The 14,115-nt window shown below is 47.1% G+C and overlaps 1 protein-coding gene across 1 annotated transcript in view; it reads right to left on the minus strand.

Moving 5' to 3' along the window:
- Positions 1–14,115, minus strand: part of SEMA6B (semaphorin 6B) — a 192,578-nt gene that overhangs the window by 52,740 nt on the left and 125,723 nt on the right. Inside the window, exons 2-3 of the mRNA XM_032232782.1 lie at positions 13,333–13,467; positions 12,002–12,128 (exon numbers count right to left, since the gene is read on the minus strand). Coding sequence (XP_032088673.1) covers positions 12,002–12,128; positions 13,333–13,438 — 233 coding nt within the window. The 5' untranslated portion in view covers positions 13,439–13,467. The remainder of the gene's footprint in view (positions 1–12,001; positions 12,129–13,332; positions 13,468–14,115) is intronic.

A 14,115-nucleotide genomic window follows, 5' to 3' on the forward strand; every position in this document is an offset into this window, starting at 1 on the left:
ATTAATTGTTCTCACTGTCAGGAAATTTCTCCTCAGTTCTAAGTTGCTTCTCTCCTTGATTAGTTTCCACCCATTGCTTCTTGTCCTGCTTTTAGGTGCTTTGGAGAATACCTTGACTGCCTCTTCTTTGTGGCAGTCCCTGAGAAACTAGACATACCCAATTCCAGCAATCGTTCTTTATATGTTTTAGACTCAAGTCCCCTAATCCTCTTTGTTGCTCTTCTCTGCACTCTTTCTAGAGTCTCCACATCTTTTCTACATCGTGGCGACCAAAACTGAATGCAGGATTCCAAGTGTGGCCCTACCAAGGCCTTATAAAGTGGTATTAACCCTTCATGTGATCTTAATCCCTCTGTTGATGCAGCCTAGAACTGTGTTGCTTCTCTCCTTGATTAGTTTCTCTTCATTGCTTCTTCTCCTGCCCTCAGGTGCTTTGGAGAATAGCTGGACTCCTTCCTCTCTGTGGCAGCGCCGCAAATATTATAAGATTGCTATCATGTCTCCCCTGATCCTTCTTTTCATTAAGATGTAGGAAGTTAAAACCCACCCCTCTCCTAGAAAAAAATGAAATATGCTGGGAAATATTGAAAAGGCAGAATATTACACTTCCCTGGATCAGAAATGGAGAAATATGTTTTTAGGTAGGAAACAGACTCACTCTTAATAGCCCCCATCTTTGTCAATGGGCCATTAAAAGGCCTGAGGCTGTTTGTTCTACATAACAAAGATCTCCCCCATTCAGCTCCAGGGTGATGGGATTAAGGCATGATAGTATTAGCCCTTTAGCCATCTCACCACAGGGCACCTGGGAAGAAGTGATGCTCAACCAAACCTGGACTCAAAACACAGCCTAGAGAGTTGGCCCTGCATGGCCCCATGGGAGCCTGACAACCAATCAGAATACAAGATCAAGTTCAAAGCCTAGGGAGGGCATAAAATCAGGGACTTTCAGCATCTCACTCTCTCTTTTCTTCTTCACCCAACATCTGGAAGCCTTGATCCCCCTCTTCTGCTCAGGACCTCAAACCATGTGGTCCTGTCCACCATTAAAGCATCTTTCCAAGCAGCCTCCATGTTTCCAGTGTCTTTTTCCCCACTTGGAACTGAACCCAGAAGGACATTTCTTCCAACAAAGACAAGGCTTCCTTAAAACAATGATAAAGAAACGATGACCAAAGCTGTCTGCAATTTTTTAAAGAACGTTTGCAAAGCGAGAACATCCCAGGCCCTTAAGTCGGAACTTAAAGGCCGCAAGAATATCCTGTCTCCTTGCTCTGTTTTCAGATTTTAAATTTATGCAAAAGGTTTGTTCTCTCTCCCGGCCTGCCAGGTGCTTGATGCTTAGAAAAATCTGAGTTCTTGGATTGCACGCCCATAGGGGATAGCTGATCTCTCCAGGTAGGGAGGGGAAAAAAAGCTTTTTTCCCCTGCCTCATTGATCCTTTGAATGTAGCACCAGCTGGCAGGCCTCTCTTCCAGCAAAAAGACCCATTGAAACCTCAGAGTTATCCCTCCCCCCCCAAAAAAAAACTCCTGGTCCGGTTCCAACCTGGGCGAAAGATGCTGGAAATAAAATGGAGGCTGATTGGAAAGAAGGATTTGCAGAACCAACAACAGCATGTAGTTCTGGGACAGCTGGCCAATTGATTTAATGAGTAGAAGGATTTTGAGATGCTCCAGGGGTGTTGAGCAATGTAGTGAGCCTTGTGCCTTTTGCTATTCTAAGGATGGTGGGTTAATCCTATTATGTCCTAAAGGTCATGTCCTGTTCTTAGAATCGTGGCACGACAAAACCGTGGTCCACTAAAGCGCGCCCGATTAAAGCGCGTACCTGACGTCATCAGCAGCGCGACAAATATGACCGCGGAGAAAAAAGGACGCTTTAAAAAGCGCTTTTAAAGCAAGCCAATTCACGTAAAGGTAAGGGTTAGGTTTAGGGTTAGGTTAAGGGTTAGGGTTAGGTTTAGGGTTACGTTAAGCGTTAGGGTTAGGTTTAGGGTTAGGTTAAGGGTTAGCATTAGGTTTAGCGTTAGGTTAAGGGTTAGGTTTAGGGTTAGGTTTAGGGTTAGGTTTAGGGTTAGGTTTGGGGGGGTTAGGGTAAGGTTTTCGCATTAATTTTAACTTTACCGCTCACAGCGTGATGTTTTCGTCGCGCTGTGATGATGTCAGGTACGCGCTTTCGTCGAGCGCGCTTTAGTCTACTGCGGTTTTGTGGTGGAACCCTTAGAATTTAGGTGGTGGGGTGGGGGTGAGGAGGAGGTAAATTCTTAATCCCATCAATTGGAGCTGATGGTGTTTTGTTTGTGAATAAGCTAGCCTGAATTTCTTAACGGGCATCAAATATCCATCTCTAAAGACTTCAGGCATCTGCTGGAGGCTGTTCGGGCTGCTTTCTGCCTTCATTAAGGTTTTTTTCCATTTCTCCTTTTGGGGAAATATGTTCTGCCTTTTTTAATATTCCCCAAAATATTTCATTCTCTGGGAGGGAGCTTCCTACAATATGAAGGTCACAAGAAGTGATAAGTGTGGCCACACTTGGAATATTGCATTATTTGACAAAGTGACAAAATTAGTGGACCAGAGGAATACTGTCAATATAATTTACTTGGACTTCAATAGGGCATTTGATAAAGTAAACCATAACCTACTACTAGATAAAGTAGAAGACAGCATCACCACCAAATGGATTCGTAACTCGCTGATCAACTGCACTCAACGTGTAGTCCTCAATGGAACTGCATCTACATGGAGGGAAGTATGCAGTGGAGGCTCTGTTTTAGGCCCAGCACATCTTCAACATCTTCATCAATGATTTGGACAAGGGAATAGATGGGGAACTCATCAAATTTGCAGATGACACCAAGCTGGCAGGAATAGCCAACACTCCAGAAGACAGGCTTAAGATACAGAAGGATCTTGACAAACTTGAACATTGGGCACTATCTAACAAAATGAAATTCAATGGTGAAAAGAGGAAGGTCCTACATTTAGGCAAGAAAAATGAAATGTACAAGTACAGTATAGGTGGTACCTTGCTCAATAGTAGTAACTGTGAGAGGGAATTTTTGAGTCCTAGTGGACAACCATTTAAATAGGAGCCAGCCGTGTGCAGCAGCTGCCAAAAAAGCCAACACAGTTCTAGGCTGCATCAACAGAGGGGTAGAATCAAGATCACGTGAAGTGTTAATACCACTTTACAAGGCCTTGGTAAGGCCACACTTGGAATCCTGCATTCAGTTTTGGTCGCCACGATGTAGAAAAGATGTGGAGACTCTAGAAAGAGTGCAGAGAAGAGCAACAAAGATATCTAGGGCAATTGGAGGCTGAAACATATGAAGAACGGTTGCAGGAACTGGGTATGTCTAGTTTAATGAAAAGAAGGACCAGGGGAGACATGATAGCAGTCTTCCGATATCTCAGGGGCTGCCCCAAAGAAGAGGGAGTCAAGCTATTCTCCAAGGCACCTGAGGGCAGAACAAGAAGCAATGGGTGGAAACTAATCAAGGAGAGAAGCAACTTAGAACTGAGGAGAAATTTCCTGACAATGAGAACAATTAATCAGTGGAACAGAAGTTGCCTCCAGAAGTTGTGAATGCCCCAACACTGGAAGTCTTTAAGAAGATGTTGGATAGCCATTTGTCTGAAGTGGTGTAGGATTTCCTACCTAAGCAGGGGGTTGGACTAGAAGACCTCCAAGGTCCCTTCCATGTCTGTTATTTTATCCTATCCTATCCTATTAACAAAGAGGATTAGGAAGCTGGAGGGTAAAACATATAACGAATGATTGAAAGAACCGCTTTGGGGTACCATCTAATTCCCATCATTTTTCTCTTGCCAAACAATTATAGCACCAGGCCGGTGTCTTTTGGCTTCACCTCCAAAGTGGCTGTTCCTGCTGCAATTCGAGGGCAACGTACGCTCCAGGGAATCGACTTCGTCTTGCGCACATCTGTCCTTCTTTAAACTTTTATCCATCCCCATTAAAACAAGACGGAGCGGCTCGAAGAAGCAGTTGGCCAGCTGCGTTGCCCTTTGGAGTCCGCAGAATGACATACCGGAGAGCATCCAAATACTAATCAAGGAGAGAAGGAACCTGGAGGAATTTGTGTTAGAACAGATAGCCTGTGGAACTGCTTGTTTCCAGAAGTTGTGAATGCCGCAACACTGGAAGTCTTTAAGAAGTTGTTGGGTAACCATTTGTCTGAAGTGGTGTAAGGTTTCCTGCCTGGGCAGGGGGTTGGATTGGAAGACCTCCAAGGTCCCTTCCAACTCTAGTTTTAAGAAGAGAATGGTTAACCCTCACCTGAAATGACATGGGGTTTTCTAACTGTGCAGGGGGTTAGACTAGAAGACCTCCAAGGTTCATTCTATCCCATCCCATCCCATCCCATCCCATTCTATTCTACAAATTTACATAAGCAACCATCTAATGAATATGACCCTGTAGCTATGTGCACAATCAATCAGTGGAACTACCTGCCTCCAGAAGTTGTGAAGGCTCCAATACTGGAGGTTTTAAGAAGATGTTGGATAACAATTTGTCTGAAGTGGTATAGGGTTTCCTGCCTGGGCAGGGGGCTGGACTAGAAGACCTCCAAGGTCCCTTCCAATTCTGGTTTTAAGAAGAGAATGGTTAACCCACACCTGAAAAGACATGGGGTTTTCTGCCTGTGCAGGGGGTTAGACTAGAAGACCTCCAAGGTTCATCCTATCCTATCCTATCCTATCCCATCCCATCCCATCCCATCCCATCCCATCCCATCCCATCCCATCCCATCCCATCCCATCCCATCCCATCCCATCCCATCCCATCCCATTCTATTCTACAAATTTACATAAGCATCCATCTAATGAATATGACCCTGTGGCTATGTGAACAATCAATCAGTGGAACTACCTGCCTCCAGAAGTTGTGAAGGCTCCAACCTCCAATGGAGGTTTTAAGAAGTTGTTGGGTAACCATTTGTCTGAAGTGGTGTAGGGTTTCCTGCCTGGGCAGGGGGTTGGACTAGAAGACCTCCAAGGTCCCTTCCAACTCTGGTTTTAAGAAGAGAATGGTTAATCCTCACCTGAAATGACATGGGGTTTTCTAACTGTGCAGGGGGTTAGACTAGAAGACCTCCAAGGTTCATTCTATTCTATTCTATTCTATTTCATTCCATTCTATTCTATTCTACAAATTTACATAAGCAACCATCTAATGAATATGACCCTGTGGCTATGTGCACAATCAATCAGTGGAACTACCTGCCTCCAGAAGTTGTGAAGGCTCCAATACTGGAGGTTTTAAGAAGATGTTGGATAACAATTTGTCTGAAGTGGTATAGGGTTTCCTGCCTGGGCAGGGGGCTGGACTAGAAGACCTCCAAGGTCCCTTCCAATTCTGGTTTTAAGAAGGGAATGGTTAACCCACACCTGAAAAGACATGGGGTTTTCTGCCTGTGCAGGGGGTTAGACTAGAAGACCTCCAAGGTTCATCCTATCCTATCCTATCCTATCCTATCCTATCCTATCCTATCCTATCCTATCCTATCCCATCCCATCCCATCCCATCCCATCCCATCCCATCCCATCCCATCCCATCCCATCCCATTCTATTCTACAAATTTACATAAGCATCCATCTAATGAATATGACCCTGTGGCTATGTGAACAATCAATCAGTGGAACTACCTGCCTCCAGAAGTTGTGAAGGCTCCAACCTCCAATGGAGGTTTTAAGAAGTTGTTGGGTAACCATTTGTCTGAAGTGGTGTAGGGTTTCCTGCCTGGGCAGGGGGTTGGACTAGAAGACCTCCAAGGTCCCTTCCAACTCTGGTTTTAAGAAGAGAATGGTTAATCCTCACCTGAAATGACATGGGGTTTTCTAACTGTGCAGGGGGTTAGACTAGAAGACCTCCAAGGTTCATTCTATTCTATTCTATTCTATTTCATTCCATTCTATTCTATTCTACAAATTTACATAAGCAACCATCTAATGAATATGACCCTGTGGCTGTGTGAACAATCAATCAGTGGAACTACCTCCCTCCAGAAGTTGTGAATGCCCCAACATTGGAAGTCTTTAAGAAGATGTTGGATAGCCATTTGTCTGAAACGGTATAGGGTTTCCTGCCTAAGCAGGGGGTTGGACTAGAAGACCTCCAAGGTCCCTTCCAACTTTGTTATTCTATTCTATTCTATTCTATTCCATCCCATCCCATCCCATCCCATCCCATCCTACAAATGTACATAACCATCCATCCAATGAATATGACCCTCGGCTAAGTGAAAAGTATTTTTTAATGTTTCTTCACCAGCTGTGTATTTTCATGCTCTTAATTTTTTCTTGTACTGTATGTGTGGGTGGGTGTGTGGGGTGGTGGTGTATGCATATATTTGTTTTTAATGATGCAAGTTGCTCGGAGTCATGTATTTCCTCCTGCGATCTTGTTTAGATTTGGCTTTAATGGCTTTTAATGGTTATTTAAGATGGTTTGAATTGTTGATTTTATTGTACACTGCCCAGATTCACATTTGTGAGATGGGTAGCTGTATAAATTTGACAAAGAGATAAATTAAGGGTAAATTGAGGTAGGGTGGCCATATAAATCAAATAAAAACAGGGAGGGAGGAAGTAAGAAAGGAGAGAATGAGGGGATGAGGGAAGGAAGAGAGAGGGGGGGAGGGGAGAGGGAAAGAAGGAAGAAAGGAAAAGAGAACAGAGAGGGAGGGAGAGGTGAAGGCAAAAATGCAGGCACACAAGCAAGCAGGCAGGAAGAAAGGAAGGAAGGAAAAAGAGAGGGGAAGGAGGGCGAGAGGGATGAAGGAAGGCAAGAAGGCAAGGAAGAAGGCAAGGAAGCAGGCAGGCAGGGAGGAAGGAAGGAGGGAAGGAAAAAGAGAAGAGAGGGAGGGAGGGCAGGAAGGGAGATAAGGAGAGGGAGGGAGGGAGGAAGGAAGGAAAAGGTAAATGGAAGAAAGGAAAGAAAGAGGATAAGGAAGGGGAGGGAGGAAAGGTTGAAGAAGAAAAAGGAAGGGAGGGAGGAGGGAAGGAAGGAAGGAGGGAAGGAAAAAGAGAAGAGAGGGAGGGAGGGCAGGAAGGGAGATAAGGAGAGGGAGGGTAGGAGGGAAGGAGGGAGGGAGGAAGGAAAAGGTAGATGGAAGAAAGGAAAGAAAGAGGATAAGGAAGGGGAGGTAGGAAAGGTTGAAGGAGAAAAAGAAAGGGAGGGAGGAGGGAAGGAAGGAAGGAAGGAAAAAGAGAAGAGAGGGAGGGAGGGCAGGAAGGGAGATAAGGAGAGGGAGGGTAGGAGGGAAGGAGGGAGGGAGGAAGGAAAAGGTAGATGGAAGAAAGGAAAGAAAGAGGATAAGGAAGGGGAGGTAGGAAAGGTTGAAGGAGAAAAAGGAAGGGAGGGAGGAGGGAAGTAAGGAAGGAAAAAGAGAAGAGAGGAAGGGAGGGCAGGAAGGCAGATAAGGAGAGGGAGGGTAGGAGGGAGGGAAGGAGGAAGGAAGGAAAAGGTAGATGGAAGAAACTAAAGAAAGAGGATAAGGAAGGGGAGGTAGGAAAGGTTGAAGAAGAAAAAGGAAGGGAGGGAGGAGGGAAGGAAGGAAGGGGCGAAGGAAAAAAAGAAGAGAGGGAGAGAGGGCAGGAAGGGAGATAAGGAGAGGGAGGGTAGGAAGGAGGGAAAAGGTAGATGAAGAAAGGAAAGAAAGAGGATAAGGAAGGGGAGGTGGGAAAGGTTGAAGAAGAAAAAGGAAGGGAGGGAGGAGGGAAGGAAGAAAGGCGGGAAAGAAAGATAAACGAAGAAGCAAGTATACTTCTACCTAAAGAGAAACTCTAAGGAATTGTTCCTGAGAAGGACTATTTTTAAAAACGTTTCTTTTACAGCTGATCTAAATCTTCTCTTCTGACATGTTCACTTTTGGGACCTAATTTCCAAACTACAGAATCTTTGAGGGGGAAAAAAAAATGTCCCCTCTCAACCTATTTCTAGGATTCTGCACGGTTTGATTTTTCGCATCGCCAACAGCCACACGTCCACCTAATTGAGCTGGAGAAAGACGAGAATTTGGCCCCGTGGAGATTCCCAAACCCCCCGGTTTCCTTATTTCCCTATGTTGCACCGATTGATCGTATCTGGGTCTGGAGGAATGGTCCCTGAAGAAACCTTTCAGCTCTCTTAAGGGCTGGGGTGCCATTCACTCAACACACAAAGAGCCAAGGTGGCGCAGTGGTTAAATGCAGCACTGCAGGCTACTGCTAGATCAGCAGGTCAGCGGTTCAAATCTCACCGGCTCAGGGTTGACTCAGCCTTCCATCCTTCCGAGGTGGGTAAAATGAGGACCCAGATTGTTGGGGGCAATATGCTGACTCTCTGTAAACCGCTTAGAGAGGCCTGAAAGGCCTATGAAGCGGTATATAAGTCTACTGCTATACCCTCAAAACCTAAATTACCGTAATGAATTCCCAGATTTCGGCAAGGAGATTGCAGGGACAAAAGGCTGGGATGACGGTGAAAACCCAGCAATTGTCCCCCAAAGATTGTGGGACCAGGAAGGCGTGGTTGTAAGATAAAGTGATCTTGCCCCCCCCTCCCAAAAAAGATCAATGATCCTTTCTCCTTTTCTTTTCTCCACAACAACAACAGCCTTGTGAGGTGGGCTGGGCTTAGAGAGATAAAGCTTAGCTTTAGGCTTTCTGGCCTAAAGTAGGACTAGAGCTCACGGTCTCCCTGCAATTAGCCCTGAAGTCACCTAGCTAGTATTTTTATGCCTAAGGCAGGACTAGAACTCACAGTCTCCCGGTGTTTGGGCCGAAATCAACCAGCTAGCTTTCATATCTATGGCAGGGCCAGGACTCACAGTCTTCTAGTGGTTGGATGAAAGTCCTACGGGATTGGGCGGCATACAAATTTATTAAATTACTAATTACTAAAGTCAACCAGCTAATTCTCATGCCTAAGGTGGGACTAGAACTCACCGTCTCCTGGGGATTGGCCCAAAGTCAACCAGCTGACGATTATGCCCAAGGCTGGACTAGAACTCACACTCTCCTGGTAATTGGCCCAAAGTCAACCATCCAGCTTTCATGCCTAAGGCAGAACTAGAACTCACACTCTCCTGGTAATTGGTCTAAAGTCTCGCAGCCAGTTTTCATACCTAAGCCGGGACTAGAACTCCCTGTCTCCTGCTGATTGGCCCAAAGTCATCCAGCCAGGTTTCATGCCTAAGGTAGGACTAGAACTCACACTCTCCTGGTAATTGGCCCAAAGTCTCGCAGCCAGCTTTCATGCCTAAACCGGGACTAGAACTCCCTGTCTCCTGCTGATTGGCCCAAAGTCATCCAACAAGCTTTCATGCCTAAGGCAGGACTAGAACTCACATTCTCCTGGTAATTGGTCTAAAGTCTCACAGCCAGATTTCATGTTTAAGTAGGGACTAGAACTCACAGTCTCCTAGTGATTGGAGCAAAGTCAACCAGGCCAGCTTCATGCCTAAGACGGTTCTAGAACTCACTGCTCCCTGTTTTCTTCCCCAATGCCTTAACCCCAGCACCTCCCTGTGATGTCACACAGTGGGTGCATTAATTAAATCAATGCTACCTGTCCTTTTAAACCCCCATAAGACCATGATCCCATGCTTCGCTGGGCACGATAGGTGATAGAAGAAGCCATGAAAAGCCACCGTGCCATGATAGTTGCTCAATGCCTCTTTGGCCCAGCCAAGGTGCTAGTCCTCATGCAGTTGCCCGAGAGACCTGCAATTCTGTTGAACAGTCAGTGCAATGAAGCGCAGGAAGCGGGACCTGGGAACTTTGTCAGGAGACGCCACAAGTCACTAGGCCTCACTCGCTGTGCCGATACGAGAGGGGCGTTATGGGAAAAGTACCAACTTTTCCCCCATAATGCTGCTCTCCTTTGGGGCCACCTCCGAAAAACCTCTCCACTTCTTCTTCCTCCTCCTGCTGCAACCTGACCACCGTTGCTAATTTGTCTCGCTTTCCCAGTTCTCCCTTTTCAGGCGCTTCCCGTGGTCTGTGGGTTGCCATTGGCAACGCAGCAGGCCGCCAGCTCCATCCTCCGGCCTGCTTACTCCGGTATCAGGCCGCTATGCGATCTCGCCTCGGATTACAGAAGCCTTTATTTCACTCGCCCCCGTGGTGCCAAGCTGCAGACAGGGCCTCCTTTAACCAGGATTGAAAGATGGCATAAGAAAAGCAAAGCTTCCCCGGGAAAGCTAATGAAAGGGAAACGGGGCATGGGCAGAGTGCTTTCTCCTAGCCTTTCAGCATCCTGCCTTTGCAAACCTGAAATAATCTAGACTCGTAAATCTGGGGGGTGTGAATCCCCACTCCGGGGCTTCCTTTGAATCTGGAGCAACAGCAGCATCCCTGGAAGCTGCTTGTCTCAGCCTGCTCCCAAACCCAATAGCCTCTGAGCACGTGAAGAAAACCTTTCTGAGCAATACACATCTAGAGAAAGGTTGAATGGTAGGATCTCTGAATTAACACAGGGCCCTTTTCCACCAATAATTTAACGTAACGTAAACATAAACATCACATCACATTCAGCCGGTTCAGACCGCTTTGCCCAAACTGGCAGTGCAGCCCAGGCTCTATGCCCGTCATGGCGAACTATGGCACGTGTGCCACAGATGGCACACGGAGCCATTTGTCTGGGCACGTGAGGCGTTGCCTTGTCAGCTGGCCAGGCGTGCATTCGTGTGCCAACCAGCTGACTTTGGTCTTCTTTTGAGGCCGTTTTTCGCCCTCCGGAGGCTTCAGGAGCTTCCCTGAAGCCTCCAGAGCGCGAAAACCCGCCCCTGCGGGCAAACCAGGAGTTCGGGAACATACTGTACTTCCGGTTTGCTCGTAGGGCTGGTTTTAGCCCTCCGGTGCCTTCAGGGAAGCCTCTAGAAGGCCCTTGAAGGCTCCGGAGGACGAAAAACGGCCCTACGGACAAATCGGACTTCCGGTTTGCTCGAAGGGTCGTTTTTGGCCCTCCGGAACCTTCAGGGAAGCCTCCTGAAGGCCCCTGAAGGCTCCGGAGGGCTAAAACCGGCCCTACGAGCAAACCGGAAGTCCGTTCTCGAACTTCCGATTTGCCCGTAGGGGCGGTTTTTCGCACTCCAGAGCCTTCAGGGAAGCTCCTGAAGCCTCGGGGGGGGGGGGGGACTGTTTTCGCACTCTCCAGGCTCCTATAATGCCTCTGGAGCCTGGGGAGGGTGAAAAAAGCATACCAAAATGGTGTGGGGGGGAGCGCTGGTCATGCCCACATGCATGCTGGGGTCATGCGCAAAGCATTATGGGTGTGGCATGCCCGTGCACGACCCCCCCCTGCGCTCCCCCCGCTTTTGGCATCATCGCTCTATACCGTCCTATTTAGGCATGTTTTTGAGGCTGGACGCATGTGCGGAAAGTCGGGAGCATGCGCGGTACGCGCCCGCACCCCTGCCGCGAACCGGTGAACGAAATGTGCAACCCACCGCTGATAACAAATATAATATAACATAAGATAGCAAAAATAACATAACAAACATAACAACACAACACATAACCAATATATTAATATTCTAGAGCAGTATTTCTCAATCCGGGTCACTTTAAGAGGTGTGGACTTCAACATGCTGGCTGGGGAATTCTGGGAGTTGAAGTCCAGGCCCCTTAAAGTGACCCAGACTGAGAAACACGGCTCTGGACTGCTCTGTAAAACGACATTTGATTTAATGGGATTATTTAGTTATTTAGATATTATTGACAACTTCACATCCAATTCTATCCAATCTCGTATTGCAAGCTTCCCGACTTCCTGCGGACCCGCTGAAATATTCACCAGTGCCCCGTATCATGTAGCTACCACCACCCCCGCTGCTAAAACTAACAGCGTAGAATGGATAGAACCTCCACTGCCAGAGGCAGTCTATCTTAGATCGTACCAGTTCCGAAATTCGCAAACCTTGCCTACTGCTGAATGTCAGATGCCACAGAAAAGTCACACACACACACACAAAGGGCAGTGTCAAGTTACCTCTCCCCGATAAACAGAGTCCGGTTGATGGTCAGCATCCGTTGAATATGGAGGCGCTCGGACCCGCCATCTTGGCCGGCGAACCGGCCGAGTCCGTTGCCCACGAAGACGGCATACTGTTTCACATCTGCAGGAAATCAAGGGAAGCCAAAGGTAGTCCTTAACGTACGACCACAATGGAGTCCAGCTTTTTTGCTGCTAAGTGAGACCATTGTTAAGTGAGTTTTGACCCATTTTACGACCTTTCGCACCGCAGTTGTTAAGGGAATCACTGCAGTTGTTAAATTAGCAATCTGGTTGTTAAGCGAATCTGGCTTTCCCCCTTGACTTTGCTTATCAGGGGATCACGTGACCCCCCCGAGACACTGTAACCGTCATAAATATGAGTCACTTGCCAGGCATCTGAATTTTGATCATGTGATCATGGGGGTGCTGCAACGGTCGTAAGTCTGAAAACCAGTCATAAGTCACTTTTTTAAATGCTGTTGTAACTCAGTAACTCAGTCACTAAGTGAACTGTTGTAAGTCAAGGACTACTTGCATTGGGCAATTCCCAAAGGAATCCTGGTCTAGTTATCCAACCTCAGGTTTTTTGATGAATGTAGGATCAGGTTTGGCTGAAATCACTGCTTCCCCTCCATGCAAAGTTGTAATGGCCTGTGAGAATGGCCTTGGGAGACAGAAGGAAGAACTGGAGATAAGGGAACAATTGGATAAGGGGACACTGGGACTGAATGGAGGGGTGGATAATGTCTCGGGGAGTACCCTCCCTAGTTTCTTGGTCTGCATAGGTGATGGAGGGGGATGTATTTTCAGATTTGCAAGATTCTGTTAATATCACCAGTTGGAAAAACCCCAGTTGGCAAAACCTTTCCCACCGGGCACTTACTGTATGAGGCTGATCACCTTATAGAAAAATTCCATGCAGAAAATCCAAACCAGCCTGAAATTTTATACTTGTACTCAAATTGTTTTTCTTCGCACAGGTTGCTTTTGGAAAGTGAGGGGAGCCGAATGTCAACTCCTAAAGTTCTCATGGTGAGGGAAAGGGGGAGGAGCGCATTCCAAGCATACTTTCGGCTAGAGTTGGATCTCAGATTACTGCAGCAGGCTTGGGACGGGTGCACCTCATTGGGGAATGTGATTTATGATGCACACTTAGGGGAGGGGTGGAACACGGATAAAGTTCAGCTATCATTCAAACAAAGCTGAGATCTGACTACAAAAAGGCCTTGCCGGATGGTGCTCCTAAGAAATGGCTAGCTTTGTATTGAAACTTGTCTCGATACTCATGAATCAATTAGGGCATGTTTAGGAAACCTGACACTTACAGTCCTCCAGAGCAATGCTGATGGGCCCAGATTCTTCGGGGAAGTGGGCGCGAGATGTCCTCTCCAGCAGCAGTAGGAAGACGAGAGGCAGGCAGGCGGGGCTCATGGCTTCCGTGCGGCGTGCCCTTCGCACCCCTGAAAAATGATAAGGATATGAAGAATATTAAGCTCTTAGGCCAACAAACTCAATATTATACCACTGTATTGTTTGGGGACAAAAACAAATCCAAATTGAAGAAAGCTAGCATCTGAGTATCTTGAACCCCGGGCCACATCGCACACCTAACACTTGCTGTACTATTGTTGATTTGTTTCCAAAACCCACCCAGTTGCCTGTCTTGCCTCCCCCTTCCTCTTTCCCTTCGCGCTTGGCTGTGGGAATCTAGATGCCAGTTGCTAAGATAGATCTCCCCTTGGATGACCCCCATGTCCAACCTATTTATCATCCCATTTCTACTTTCCCCAGCCTTTGGACGCGATGCCTCGCGGTTTTCCTTTGAATTCCACTGGGAAAGTTTTTAAACTCACTCGGTTCGATGGAAGTGAAGAACGGGGCTCAAGTGTGTGTGTGTGTGTGTGTGTGTGTGTGTGTGTGTGTGTAGATAGGTAGGTTCCCCTCGCACATATGTGCTAATCGTTCCCAGCTCTAGGGGGCAGTGCTCATTTTTGTTTCAAAGCTGAAGAGCCAGCGCTGTCCGAAGACATCTCCATGGTCATGTGGCCGGCATGACTAAATGCCGAAGGGGCACGGAACGCTGTTCCCTTCCCACCAAAGGTGGTCCC

Source organism: Thamnophis elegans, chromosome 1 (genome assembly GCF_009769535.1).
Source record: "Thamnophis elegans isolate rThaEle1 chromosome 1, rThaEle1.pri, whole genome shotgun sequence".
In the NCBI taxonomy this organism is placed as follows: Eukaryota; Metazoa; Chordata; class Lepidosauria; order Squamata; family Colubridae; genus Thamnophis; species Thamnophis elegans.